This window comes from Lissotriton helveticus, chromosome 8 (genome assembly GCF_964261635.1).
Source record: "Lissotriton helveticus chromosome 8, aLisHel1.1, whole genome shotgun sequence".
NCBI classification, from domain to species: domain Eukaryota; kingdom Metazoa; phylum Chordata; class Amphibia; order Caudata; family Salamandridae; genus Lissotriton; species Lissotriton helveticus.
In genome coordinates, this window is record NC_136069.1 from 418099040 (window position 1) to 418113343 (window position 14304).

At 44.1% G+C, this 14304-nt stretch overlaps 1 protein-coding gene across 1 annotated transcript in view; it reads right to left on the bottom strand.

Annotated features, from left to right (window-relative positions):
- Nucleotides 1-14304, bottom strand: part of LOC144772734 (serine/threonine-protein kinase Nek3-like) — a 263235-nt gene that overhangs the window by 175635 nt on the left and 73296 nt on the right. The window contains exons 3-4 of the mRNA XM_078657269.1: nucleotides 7653-7746; nucleotides 7450-7547 (exon numbers count right to left, since the gene is read on the bottom strand). Of these exons, the coding sequence (XP_078513395.1) occupies nucleotides 7450-7547; nucleotides 7653-7746 (192 nt within the window). The remainder of the gene's footprint in view (nucleotides 1-7449; nucleotides 7548-7652; nucleotides 7747-14304) is intronic.

A 14304-nucleotide genomic window follows, 5' to 3' on the forward strand; every position in this document is an offset into this window, starting at 1 on the left:
GCCCGCGCAACAGAGTAATATTTCTATATTAACAAAGGGGCCTTAGCGTCAGGACACTCCTAGGAGTAACAGTTGCGCTCTTGAAATTCTTTACATACAAACAAAAGTGTAACAGATCAACAGGGCAGGTGAAAGAGAGTCCAAGAAACAGATCTGGCAGTGGGCATGAGAAAAGCAGAAATACTTCAGATCTCCCCATATCAAACTTCAATTGGGTGTCTGATGGAGTGCTAGTAGCAGCACATTTTAGAGCTGGGGCTCCCGCAGACGACATTCTCTTCCTCCACATCTAGCCCTCTTAGTGCATGAGATCTGAACCACGGCCCAGCTAATGGACTACAAAGATCTAGAGTGGACATGAGAAACCACAACGTGATGGCAGTCACATTGCATGGTCCACTTTGTCGCTGTTGCAGTAAATTGTTTAAGCGGAGGTAGAGAGCTTCTGCCAACCCGTCTTTACTCCTAGCTGTTACTGCTTTACGTTCAGTCTATAAACTTAAGACTATAACCAGGACCAGCATTTGTATCCTTTAACTGTATCTGATGAAGCACTTTTTATGGTTTTATCCCCTTACAACAGGATACAATATATGTTAAAAAAACTATTATTAGAGGAAGCTACATTTTGGAACCTGAATATGTGGCTGCCATGTACCCTGGAATTCATCATTAAAATGGTTTTAGAGGAGTATGTCAAAACAACTGCACAAACATTGTCAGATGACAATAGCCTGCCATCATTTGATGATGGTTGTGCTTACTCAGGAGGTTTGCAATCATCTGGATGCAGGCTAATTTGATGATTTAATGTATCTTTTCCTTTCCCAATATGCCTTTTTTTATATATTTCTTTTTATTAAGTGAAAAAACATAAAGCAAGGATCAACATCAGGTGCCATACATCATGAAACAACAGAATAATATACGAACATATAACGCAGAATAAACGGAAAATCAACCAGATCAGTACTGCCATGCATTGTAAAAATGTTTGCGGCTGTGTAATGTGCGAACGTTCGCCAAAGCCCAATGTGAGCATTAAAGTCCACTAACTCCACCCCCCAAGAAAACAGGATAGTTATTGGGAGATAGTTCGAATGGGGGGGAGATTGAAGTGCAGCAATTCAACGGAGCTTGGCATCGACTGAAACTAATTCGCAACAATATAAAACTCAACTCATTGCTAATGGCAGTTTGATCAGTACGGAACTTAGACCCCGTCTACCCACAATACAAAAGTCTGTTTCGATAAGGCACCCGACTCCAGGATCCTGATAGGATTGTAAGAACATACAAAAAACACACACTAATACAAACACCCCGTCCCCCCACCCTGCACCCATGCATGTAGCTTTCGCCTAACCCCAACTAGCAGTGTGCCTGTCGCCCCATCTAAACTAAGTTTCTAAACGTAGAAAATGGAGGAGGATCATTCCCGTAATGGCCCCCGGTCCCCCCTCCCTCCCACCAGAGCCGAGCACCCCCTAAGACGGTATCTACATTTTACGAATAAATTTTACAGTTGAAAACCGGGGAAGCTCAAGAAAACAGCGCCCACCCTCCCGTAGGCACAATAGTAGCAAGTCCCACTTTCACCGGCACCACAATTCAAGGTCTAGTCCATCAGTTTCAGCCTTGGCCCGTACGATCAGTCGTGCGAAACCCCTCCGGTCGAACAGTCGCCTCCTCAGAAGAGTCTTAGTGTGCATAGAGTTCCACAAAGTACATCCGGAGACGAGTCAATAGTGTTAAGGCAATGAGAACCCCATCTCCATTAAGAATACCCCTCACCGACCTCAGCTCCCAACGTTGGTTCCATTGCAATCGTAATAAGACTGCCGGTGAGGGGATAAACACTGACTCAAGCCCAAGATTATTCCAGACAGGGGTTTCGGGGAAGGGAGCACCGACTGATCGGTCCACAATAAAAGGCGAAGAAATATACAATGATCCGATCGAAGTATCAAGCTCACAGTTTTCGGCTGCCACAACAGATAGTAGTCGCGACACCTCGCGCTGCACGGGACTGTCTTTTTCCGATAACATGGCCAGTGCGGGTGGTACAGCACTCAATGGGTCTTCTAATGGAGTAAAGTCCGGTCCAACTCGCCCTTTCTCAAAAGTGATATCAATCATTTTATGCACAATGGCCTCCACATACGATTGGAGTGCCCCGATGGCCGCCATTACAGATCTCAGCGATGGTTCACTTTCGGCCCGTCCCATCTCTCCGCACTCGATGTTGACCATGTTTACTTCCCCAAGAGAGCTTGGTCTCTCTGGGTACTCAGGCAAGAGTGGCACGGACACCTATGGAGGGCGACTGTTCAATTATCACTGCAGCTATGCGCACTCGCTACCGCGGGCTAAGACCCCGACCCAGCGAACACCGGAGGGGGCAGACAGCGTCCCCGGGAAAGGGCCTCCGCCCGCAGCTTCAGTCTTGCATCGTCGCCCCTCCGTCGATGGGATAAGCTTAGGGGACTGCCGTCCAAATCGGGCATGAACCAACCTCCACAACGGTGGACCGGACCCTATCGAACCCTCACAGCCGATGTTGTTCAATTCGATGCCAGCACTCGAGGCCCCGGTTCCCAAGCTGGAGAAGGCCTCAAACTTAAGTTCGACGTAACTTCGTCGTCAAAGCCGGTAAAATGTCCGGGACTGCACCGTCAGACTGCTCTTCGGTTCATCCACAGGGAGGGAGGGCGCAAACACAGGATTTAGTACAGGACCATCTGGCAGGAGATGGAGGTCGGCGGAGCCGGGAGCCTAAGCAGCCATCTTGGTTCCTAGCATAGCTTCTCCCCCCCCAATATGCCTTTTAATGTTATATTTTTATGTTTTGTTTCCTCTATTTAAGGCAGTTTCTAAACTAAATGTGTGTCCATGTCCCTTTCTGGATATTTTGTACTGATTTAGGCTTTTTCATTAACCAAGATATTTTTTGATTTGTTACGACTCAATCGCACTAGTATCAGAGACCAAGCTGAGCAAAATACATCTCAACCAGGCTGCGTGTCAAGTGCTTTGACACTAAACAAACATTGGTGTTTCGCAGGAACAATTTCTAATTTATGGTCACCAAGGGCTGCAAAAAGATCGTTGTGTACTCAGGATATCATCACAGGTCATCAGCTAACTCCCTATGGATGATGCAAATTTCAACTAATTACATTTTTGAAGTTGGAGAAGTGATATTCTATCTTGGGGAGAGTGGCTGGTTGAGACTGAATGAGGGGCACGGAGCTCTGAAACAACAATGGAAATTAGAGTCACTATCTTGGGAATCTATGAAGGAGTAAAGTAAAATAAGGAGTTCGAAGAGGTAAGACACATAACAAGATATAGGTCTTTCAAAGTGCATCGTTTCAAAGAAAGTGCCAGCTAAGAACCTAGGCAAATATGGCCACCATACAACATCATGACAATATATGGTGGCCTGGTAGCAGTTCCAGATCGGGATACCACACTGGTAATTGGAAACCATACCTTGGTGATCAACGGAGGAAAAAAGTAAACAAAAAGGGAGGAGTTGGTAGCAGCAACCAACATCAGAGGAAGCGTAAACTGAAGGAAACTTCGACTGTCAGGAGACCAATGAAGCTAAGTAGGCTATCGATGCTAAAGTTTATCAGTCATATGAGCCCCAGATCACTTTTCCTGTGGCCTGTTTCACTGGGAGATGAGTGGGCAGATTTCAGTTTATGTTCTTGTACATGTTGCCTCACTGATCAGCTTTTCCAACGTGCATTGCCCTCGTGGCACCTTTCCACTCAATCAGAAGAGGCTGGATCCTGGCAATACCACATTAATTTGCTTGCTGCCTTGTATCCTGATCACCACAGTAAATTATATACCCTAGATCTACACAAATCTCTCACTAACGTCATCTGCATTTGCATATGTCACTAACACAAATCAGCCATTTCAGAACGCACAAATAACAAAATGCTAAATAGGCATAGGACTAGGGTTCTTCTAAAACGACAACCTAAAACATGCAACATAAGCACTTTCTGAGATATTGTATAAAGAACATAATTATTTCAAAATGTCATAAGGAGATAAATAACTGCTGTTCAAATGGAGATCTGCAGAGTACACATAAGAGGAGTGGGACTCTAAGAGTGTGATAGGTGTTTGGTGAAGATGGGACACTTGCTAGGAGTGTACAGGACCAGGCTTTTGTGTGCCCCTGGTGGACTAGCAGCATGGATATGGTGGAAGCAGCCAGCAGGCACCCCTAAAGTAGGTCCAGTCGGAGAAACTACAGAATTGCGAAGTACGACTGATGATGTTGGGGAAAGGTGATGTATGGATAATGCAAAAAGAACAATTGATGGTCAGAATGCAGAACAATGGAATACATTCACCCCAGTAGAGAGATGTGGGCATAAATCCATCGTTTTTATGCTCACCATGCCATTCCAGTTTGGACCCAGCCATATGCAAATCAGTCTTGACCATGCGCCCCAATGGGAACAGTCCAGCCAGAACTGCCATGCTAGGTCCTCCCTGGACTGGAAACAAGAATCCTAGGACCGGTTTCGGGCTTTCAACCCTCATCAGCCAGGATAGCTTGACTCCAGTGGAATGGAAAGCACGGGACCCACGTCTGGGCATACCCGTCCCACTCGGGGCGACAAATGCAAAAAGAATGCTTGACGGACAGAATGCAGAACAATGTCATACATTCACCCCAGTACAAGAGCATTATTTCGCCAAAGTAGATGGACTAAATATTCGTGTTAATTTCATTCTTTTAGATGCCCCTGACAAAGGGAATATCTTCCCGAAATGCATTGAGTTGTTTTTAAATAAATCATGACATGAGGAACGCTACCTGTGCTTTTGAAGTTTTATGAAAGTAACACCAAACAGCGAATATGAATAAAACAAATTGAATAACTAAGGTGAAAACAAGAAGAATGGAATGAAAAATAATTGATTAAATTGAAGATTCAAAAAAATGGTTTGATTCTTTGGATTCATAGCCTCGGTGGCTGTGCAACTTGGTGAAACCTATGTCGGCTCCCCCCCGTAATTTGTGAAATTGCAGAGCAATGAGACGAAGCGCGGAACAAGTGTGCACGCTCAGTAATGCAATAAGGATTAAATAAGGATTAATAAAGAAAAAACGTGATGCTTTGGTGTGCATCTCACCACCCCACTTATCTTCTATGAATGTTTTCGTCTCAACCTGATGAGGCAGCACCCATGATGAAAAGGAAAAAAGGAAAATGGCATAACAATAAAGCAATGACTATCATATAACTTTTGACGATCTGCACAGGTGTAGGGCCCCAGCCATGGCGATTAGAATGAATTTAAGCAGTTCGTTAAAACGAGGAAAATGAGTAAAACTAACTATTATGGTCGCAATGATGGAATGTTGCAATTCAGCATGAAACCGCAGTAGATGTTGATAAAGGACGTTACTGAGTTTTATTGGCAGCAACACTAGTTTGGTGTCATGTAGGAATAGACAAGCAATGGAAAATAACATTATGTGAAGGAAGGAGCATACTGCATTATGGGATGTGTAGTTGTGTGGGAGAAAGGGGAAGAGTTTAGAGTCCGTCTTTTAGCTTTGTTTTTAACTCCGGTATAGATATGATAGTCTCACCTGGGGGTGGTTTTAGAGGGCGGGCAAATATAAAAACTGGCACTTCTCTGATAGAATTTGTTCATGCTTAAAGCGAAACGCGCAGGCCTCGGCATGCTGAGTAACAATATGAAGATGTAATAGAGATTGTTACGTTTGTTTAATTAAGTGAGGAGTAGAAAAGGGACCAGATGTCATGAAAAGCATAATCTCGCTTGGGTTAGTCTGAACGCTGATGAACTGATGTTTACAATCACTCGCAAGTTGGGGGAGAATACCGGAGGCATATCATCTTTAAACAAAGGGTTGGAAAGAATGCAGGTATTGCGGGAGTGATGGGAGTTGATTTGCTAGTTCTTCTAAGAATTTTTTTCAGTTTGTGGGTATGATTAAATCGTAACTTTTGAATTTGCACTTGAGGGCAATCAATATTTTCATGTATAAAAGATGGACTCAGTTTTATGTGAAATTCAGTTTTTATTTATGTTAAGAGTATTATTTCGCCAGAGTAGATGGACTAAATATTCGTGTTAATTTCATTCTTTTAGATTCCCCTGACGAAGGGAATATCTTCCCGAAATGCATTGGGTTGTTTTTAAATAAATCATGACATGAGGAACGCTACCTGTGCTTTTGAAATTTTATGAAAGTAACACCAAACAGCGAATATGAATCAAACAAATCGAATAACTAAGGTGAAAAAAGAAGAATGGAATGAAAAATAATTGATTAAATTGAAGATTTAAAAAAATGGTTTGATTCTTTGGATTCATAGCCTCGGTGGCTGTGCTACTTGGTGGAACCCATGTCGGCTCCCCCCGTAATTTGTGAACTAACACAAATCAGCCATTTCACAACGCACAAATAACAAAATGCTAAATAGGCATAGGACTGGGGTTCTTCTAAAACGGAAACCTAAAACATGCAACATAAGCACTTTTTGAGATATTGTATAAAGAACATAATTATTTCAAAATGTCATAAGGAGATAAATAACTGCCGTTCAAATGGAGATCTGCAGAGTACACATACGCAGAAGAATCAGACTGTTGTTCACAACTTTTCCAAGAGATTAGGGGGTCCATTAGGATGTCGGGCGGATTGCCCCCGCCAGGCTGGCGGTGGCTGCCGCCAGCCTTGCGGGGGCAATCCGCCCGACATCCTTCCCTGAATTCCCCCCCCGCCATATTACGATGGCGGGGGGGACCGCAGTGGAGCAAAACACCGCCCGCCACTTTTCCGCCCCGGTCGCCTTGCGGCCGGGGCGGAAAATGTTTAATATGGTGGTGGTATCTATTAGACACCGCCAGCCATATTACAATGGGCTTTGTGAGATGCCTTTCCGTGGCAGCGCTGCCGCAACGGAAAGGCATGCGGTCTTCACTCTGGGGGCCCCCTGCGGGCCCCCAGAGTGAAGTACAGATGGGGGATGCACATGGGGGGTACCTGTGGTACCCCCTTCATTGTCATTTGCAAAGCGGCAGGCACCGCGCGGTGCCTGCCGCTTTGCAAATGACAATGTGAAAGTGCATTTTCAGCATTGTGGCGGGCGGTGCAGAGAGCACTGCCCGCCACAATGCTGAAAATACAGGACATCCTAATGGCACCCCCGGGACCCCCGCCCTTATGGCGGGTGGTCCCGATTCACGCTGGGATGACGGGCGGGCAAAATCCGCCCGTCATCCTAAAGGACCCCTAGGTGTTAAATGACCATTCAAGATGCACAGTAATAAAATATTAATGAACAACAGATAGCGAGCTTTCAAGATGTATTAAATGTATAGCTTTAGATTATATCATTTGTGTTAATTTGGTGAAATGTATAATTGTGGTCAAACCTTATTTTCAGGAAACAGATTTCCTCTCTGCTTTTTGATTGCCTGTAGGAGATCACCGCCGTCACAATATTCCATAACTATATATAGATGTCCATCAGCTGAAAAAATATAGCAGAAATATGCAATCAAGAAATAATCAGAGAGATAAGATTTTCTGACAGTTTCTAGCAACGCTAGTTCTTCTTCTTCTTGGTTGTACATACCTTCAAATGACTCCTTAAAATCAACAATGTTGGGGTGCTTCATTTTGGCCAAAAGAATTGCTTCCCGTCTACTGTCATGGATGCCACATTGGGACTGAAAATATAAATATTATTATAAAAAAGATTAGTAGCCTGTTTTTACAAAAGTACAGAATTGCGGCATATCTATTTACATAGATGTAAGGGAGTCACAACCCTAATCGGACACTGAACAGTAGTCTTAAAATCACATTCATCATTGAAAGCACAGGCAAAAGTAACATAACCTTATCTAGTGGAAAGCAGGAAAAAAAGTAATGAAGCTGGTTGAATCGGATGTTACATTTTCATGAAATTCAATTTTTTTTTTAATTTTCAGTCATGCCTTAAAATACCAAGCAGCTAGTGTTTTGGGCAGAATACTGTTTAGTTGCCCTACAGCCTTTTCTTGTGCGCAAAGTTGTTCCAGCCAATAGCCATGTTTAACTTTGTGTCTCATGATGTAGACCATAATGACTATATTGTATTCTAAACGTAAACTAACTGCGGGGAACCCATGCTACCTTGCTCAAGTTTGCAAGACCATATAGAACAAGCATTGATAATGCATCGATTTTGCCTATGTGTTGAATAATAAGCTGTTTTTATCAATCACTGTCCGGTAGGGAGGAAATAGCTCCCTTACAAGTATCACTGGAGTGGAAAGGATGTGGCACAGCGGCCAGAACTGCTGACTCAAGAGCTGGTGATCCCGGTTCGAGTCTCAGCAGCGCAACATCCTGTGAAACTGGGCAAATCACTTAATATCTCCTGGTTATACGCTGTACAATATAAATCTGCTGCAAGATTAAAAAGAAGAGAGAGACAAAACTTTATGAAAAATAGTTCCACCAAAGCAGATGTTAACGTATTTCGACTACAGGAAACTGATAAGAGAAGCAAACCAGTAACCAACATTGATAAATGCAGGAAAAAATGCTACAGCCAACAGAAATTGAGAGAAATCAAGTGGCAAGCACAGGAACCAAAGAAATGCCAGGAAAGAGAGGGGGCAGAATGTAAGCCCCTTATAAGTTTATATTAAAAACAATATATTTCACAAGCACAGTGCAAGCCCTGTGCAGGTGAAGCCTAAAAAGGGGGTATTCCCAAGTAACCCCACGCAACCTGGGTGCTACAGAGCAACTGCAGTATACTATAGGGGCAAGTTCATAAACAATTATAAATCAACACTGAACCCATCAATTTTCACTGGAGAGACCATTTTTGTTTGAATGTTGAGATCTCTGATACAACACACCAATAGCTACATTTATACAACAACATATATGTATACATGGATGTATACATATAAATATATGTATATATAGATATACACACACACACACAGATTGTTTACTATCCTATTTCTTGTTATAATTGGGCACCATTTTATGGCGTGAATACGTGGGATGGTTTATGGATGAATAGGGTGGGTGAAGTCTACTTTGCAAAATCCTTCTTTTTAGGTCGAGTCTGGGCAGCACATGCGCTGCTCTGCAAGGCATGTTGTATTGAGATATGGCACAGAAGCTCCGCCCATTTCTCACCCATAATTTTAATTGCCTCCTGTTACTGTCCTAGCGAAATCATTGCTCTTCATTTGTGAATAGGTTTAGTAGTCCCTCCTTGGCACCGCCCTGTCTGCATTTGTATCCTCCCATAACAACTAGACTTTTTACTTGTGTTGTTGCTCGGTCTGCTTTATAAATCGGTGAGCACTAAATTCTTTAATGATCTTCCCTTATTCCACTCACGACATCGCAGCAGGCCGCCTGCTTTTATTTTATTTGTATTTAAATTATAAGCGGGCTCCTTTAACTATAGGGGCCGCGCTTATTTAATTATTTCATTTACAGCGCGGGCCTTGTACACAATAGCGGTCACGTTTATTCAATTTACAGCGCGGGCTGCTTTCACTTTAACGGATGTGCTACAGAACCTTTTAAATTAATGAATTTTTGTTTGCTCTGGGTGAAAGCGCACCATACGCGACTTCACTTTCTTTAGACACTGCTCGCTGTCACCTGATACGAGCAGCGTCTAAAGAAAGGGGCACAGCCACCATTAGTGGCCTCGCATTTGCGAGAGTTTGAGCTATTGCCATTAAAAATGACAATGCCTTTTATATCTGTGTTGCTTTAAAAAACACATAAATAAAAGGCATTGTCATTTACAATGCCAATAGCTTAAACGCTCACAAATGCTAGACCTATTGCATTGAAAATGCTTGTTTGTTATTGAACCCAAGTAAGGCTTGGGAGTGTGGCATCAGTCTGAAAGTGTGCTATGGCTAATAGCCTCTAAAATCAAAACAGTCTAACCTACAGAATTACACTGGTTTCTCCATGTCTCACTCTTGGTAGCTCGGCCTAAGGAACAAGGCATCCCAATAGACGTTTTATATGGCATGTGTACAACAGCTAATCAAACGAAAATGTAGTTAAGATAAATAACCTAAAGGCCGAACACAAATTAGTGAAAAGGTAACATTTTATAAAATAAGATTAGTAACACACTTCTTCTCCTCTAACTTCTACCTTCATTAATGTTTCTGCCATGCCCCTTCCAAGTAGATTCTGAGTTTTATAGAATGGCTGAATGCATATTCCGAAGGGGCATGGTGAGATAATGAAAGGTTTCACATAAGATATATCTCACAATCCTAAACCACAGATAATGGAGGATCCACTGAGGCCAGATATACCGCACAGGCTCGGATACCCCAGTTACCCTTCTGGTCACAGAAATCATACCCGTTCAGGCTGCAGTAATGAAGCTATTATTATAAAATCTGTATAAATGTAGATTACTAAATACTTTCACGCTAGATAAAAGATCTGCAACAAATGTGCCCTTCTGAGCATGGAATCCGAGAAAATACCAATTCTAAAGAGATTAAAGAAAGGCAATATTTGTTTCCGCACACATTTTCCACCAGAAACAAGTTTTTGTTTTTTCCCCAGATAAACTTATTTTTCGTCAAACAGCAGTTTAAAATTTTCAGAAAACACACATGTTGCTGTGCAACATCAACTTTCATTTTGAGTAAATAAACTCAACTGCCTCTACACAAATGAACTCAAAAGTAACAAGGACCCCCTGAATGTGGATCAAATTCCTGGGTCAGGGTAAAACATATAATGAAAAATAACAACCCCAGGCAATCTAAAATATGAAACAAGCAATGTGGACCAGCAAGTATTAAAATAAGCTTTACGAAGAAATATTTTCTTTGTATAAGAATCACAAATTTTAATTATTTCAATCAAAATACAAATTCGTTAAAAATTGATAAAACTTTGCAATATGTCAAAATGTACATAAATCATATATCCTGATCAAATGAAGTTTAAATGGTGATGGTTTCTATATGATTTATGTACATTTTGACATATTGCAAAGTTTTATCAATTTTTAACGAATTTGTATTTTGATTGAAATAATTAAAATTTGTGATTCTTATACAAAGAAAATATTTCTTCGTAAAGTTTATTTTATTACTTGCTGGTCCACATTGCTTGTTTCATATTTTAGATTGCCTGGGATTGTTATTGTTCATTATATCTACACAAATGAACATCATTAATTTCAAAGGGTTCTCCCCAGAAAATAAGAACCTCTAATTTTAAAAAATATTTTTGTTCCCAAACATCAGCATGTTATTTCACCACCTACTCAAATGTGCTACTGCTTCATGTGGACGGATTCTCCCTCACAAGCCCATATGTAATAGTTACATGCTAGGTATACCCACCTTTAACAGTGGTAGTTACCAGATGCCAAGGATACACACTGTATGCCACAATCGTTTTTTTGCAGCCAAAGGCACATGCAAGGAGTGGCCATCACTATCAATATGGCAAGGAAAGTCACACAGTGCTTAAAATGACCCTCACTAAACAAATCATATCCACAATATTCCAAAGTTGGTGACCTTAAACCAAGGCCACCATTACACCAGCGATTAACATCAGTATGATTGATTTGCCACTAGAATGCCAAAAATGCACACAATAGTCCCGGCCACAATAATGCCAAGGTGGGAGGAGGAGCTTCGAGAGCATTCAAGATGGTCGCGTGAGCACAGAGCTCCCGAGACCCTGCACCGCCCTTCGCAGAAATCCTGAATTTATCCTGAATTTGAAGATGGGCTTTTGACGACCAGCTCTGGCTGATCTTACTATCCTTCGAACATTCTGATTCGGACGCCGGGATCCACTTCTACGTCGTCCTGGACTTTGGGGCCCACCCCGGGACGAGACCGGGGACTTGGCTACGGTACAGGGCAGAGAGCAGTTGAACAACAACGGCTGGAAGGATCTCCCCCTCTGGAGGGTCGCTGCCCAACTTTCGGTTTCGTTTTCCTGCTCTCGACTCGGACTGACCGACTAACTGCTCGGGTCTCCACTTGACCCTGTTGGGTTCTCCTGTGCCAGTGAGGTGCATTCTCATTGCCTGGCTATCCCTCAATATTGGCATCTATGCTGGTTTTTGGCTAGTTTCACCGTCTTTTGCCATATTGCTGCCGGCCATTTTCACCAGGTCGCGCGGGCCCCTTCGGGGTCTGTTCCCCAATATGGCCACCAAAACCGAAGCGGAGAAACGCAAGACTAAGCCGCCATACCGTGTGGGCCAGACCCAGACCAACATTATGGACCACTACTCCCAAGTGAAGGGTTCTCCCAGTAGTGCTGGCCGTACGCCTGATGATCCTAAGGCTGCCTCCGCTGCTACGTCGGAAGTGTCGCTGCAAGATGTCATGGGAGCCATTAACAGTATGAAGGCCTCCATGGGACAGCAATATGAGGCTCTTGCCTCCAAAATCGACATGGTGGCGGTGGATGTAACGTTGATTCGAGCGGATCTGGCGAAGACCAACGAGAGGGTCAAGGCGCTGGACCTCAAGACTTCCAGTCTGACGACTGATGTTACCGACATCCAGACTGAGATCGGGAACTTGCGTTCTTCCCATGAGACGATGACTCGTCGTCTGGAGGACTACGAAAATAGGGCCTGCCGCAATAATGTGCGTATAATCGGGGTCCCGGAAAATCCCGAATCTGCAGCAACCGACCTCCTGGTGGAAGACCTAGTTTCCAATTATCTAGCTCCCGCTGGACTCACTAAATTCTTTGCGGTCGAGCGCGCTCATCGAGTTCCAGGCGGGAAGGCTAAGCCGGGGGCCCCCCCGAGACCTATCGTTGCCAGGCTGATCCATTTCAGGGACAGAGACGCCATCCTGCAAGCTTCTCGGGAGAAGGGCCCTGTGCAGTTCGAGAACGCCACTGTGAACTTCTACCCAGACTTTACCCCGTTTGTTCAGAGGCAGAGAATGGGATTCCAGGGAGTTAAGAGACGGTTGCGGGACTTGGGCCTCAAGTACGCCATGTTGTTTCCCTCCAGACTTCGTATTGAGTACGGGGAACGAAAGTTTTTCTTCGACCGACCGGACAGTGTCAGTGACTGGCTTGACTCTTTGCCAAATAGGGATGATCGTGCCGAGCACCCCGGCGGCGCCGATGGTGGTTCGCCGGAGCAAGAGTGACTTGTGGGACCGGACGTCTGAGCTTTATAACCTCTTCAGCGGAGTTTGAACAATGATTCTTTTGTTTTCCTTATTTGTTGGCCTGAGGGTGGCGGGTGTGAAAGGGGACTCTTTCTCCTCCGGGGTTCTTCGTGTAGCATGGGGTTTGAAGGGGCGACAGGCACACTGCGAGTTGGGGTGGCTTTTGAGTCTTATGCAGGGGTGCAGGGTGGGGGGTGTTGTAACAGGTTCGTCTTGGGGGGTGGTGGGGGGGTGTTTGTTTTGTTGTTTCTTTCCACAAGGCATCAAATTGTTTTTTCTAACTGTTTCGGTCTTGGGGTTCCGTGTGCATGGTGCTTGACTTCTTCTAAGGGATGGGGGGTGGTGAGTTGAGACTCTTATCATGGAATGTTAATGGATTGGGAGACAGGATAAAACGAGGGGTAGTGTTGCAGTTCCTCAGACGCCACTCCCCTGATGTTGTTCTTCTACAGGAAACGCATCTTATATGGAATACGTGTCGAGCCATGAACAGGCGTGGTTACCGCCTAGTTGTTCATTCTGGCTTCACCTCTGGCTCCAGGGGAGTTGGCATTCTTATTCGGTCTTCTCTCCCCCTGGAAATTGATACAGTCATACTTGATGATAGGGGGCGTTATGCCGCACTCACGGGTAGATGGGAAGGGAAGACACTGTCTATTCTTACGATATAAGCCCCCCCGGGCCTACAGGCCTCCACATACGCCGATTTGTGCAGGGTCATCTTGGGACTGCCTGAGGGTCTCCTTATCCTCGGTGGGGATTTTAACTCTGTTGTTTCCGGTACAGCTGATCGCTTTCCTCCCAGGGACCTGCATAAATCTCACATGTGGCTGAGCGACTTTCTAGATACCTTTGGGCTTATTGATAGTTGGAGATTGATGCACCCATCACAGCTTCAATACACCTTTCACTCTGGGGTACATGGTAGCCTCTCCAGACTGGATTATTTTCTCATGCCATCTGACCAGGCCACGTCCATCAGCGAAGTCCGCCATCTTCCATGGGGTATTTCTGACCATTCCCCATTGTGGCTTCGGTTTGTGGTAGGGGTGGGTAGTGTAGGCA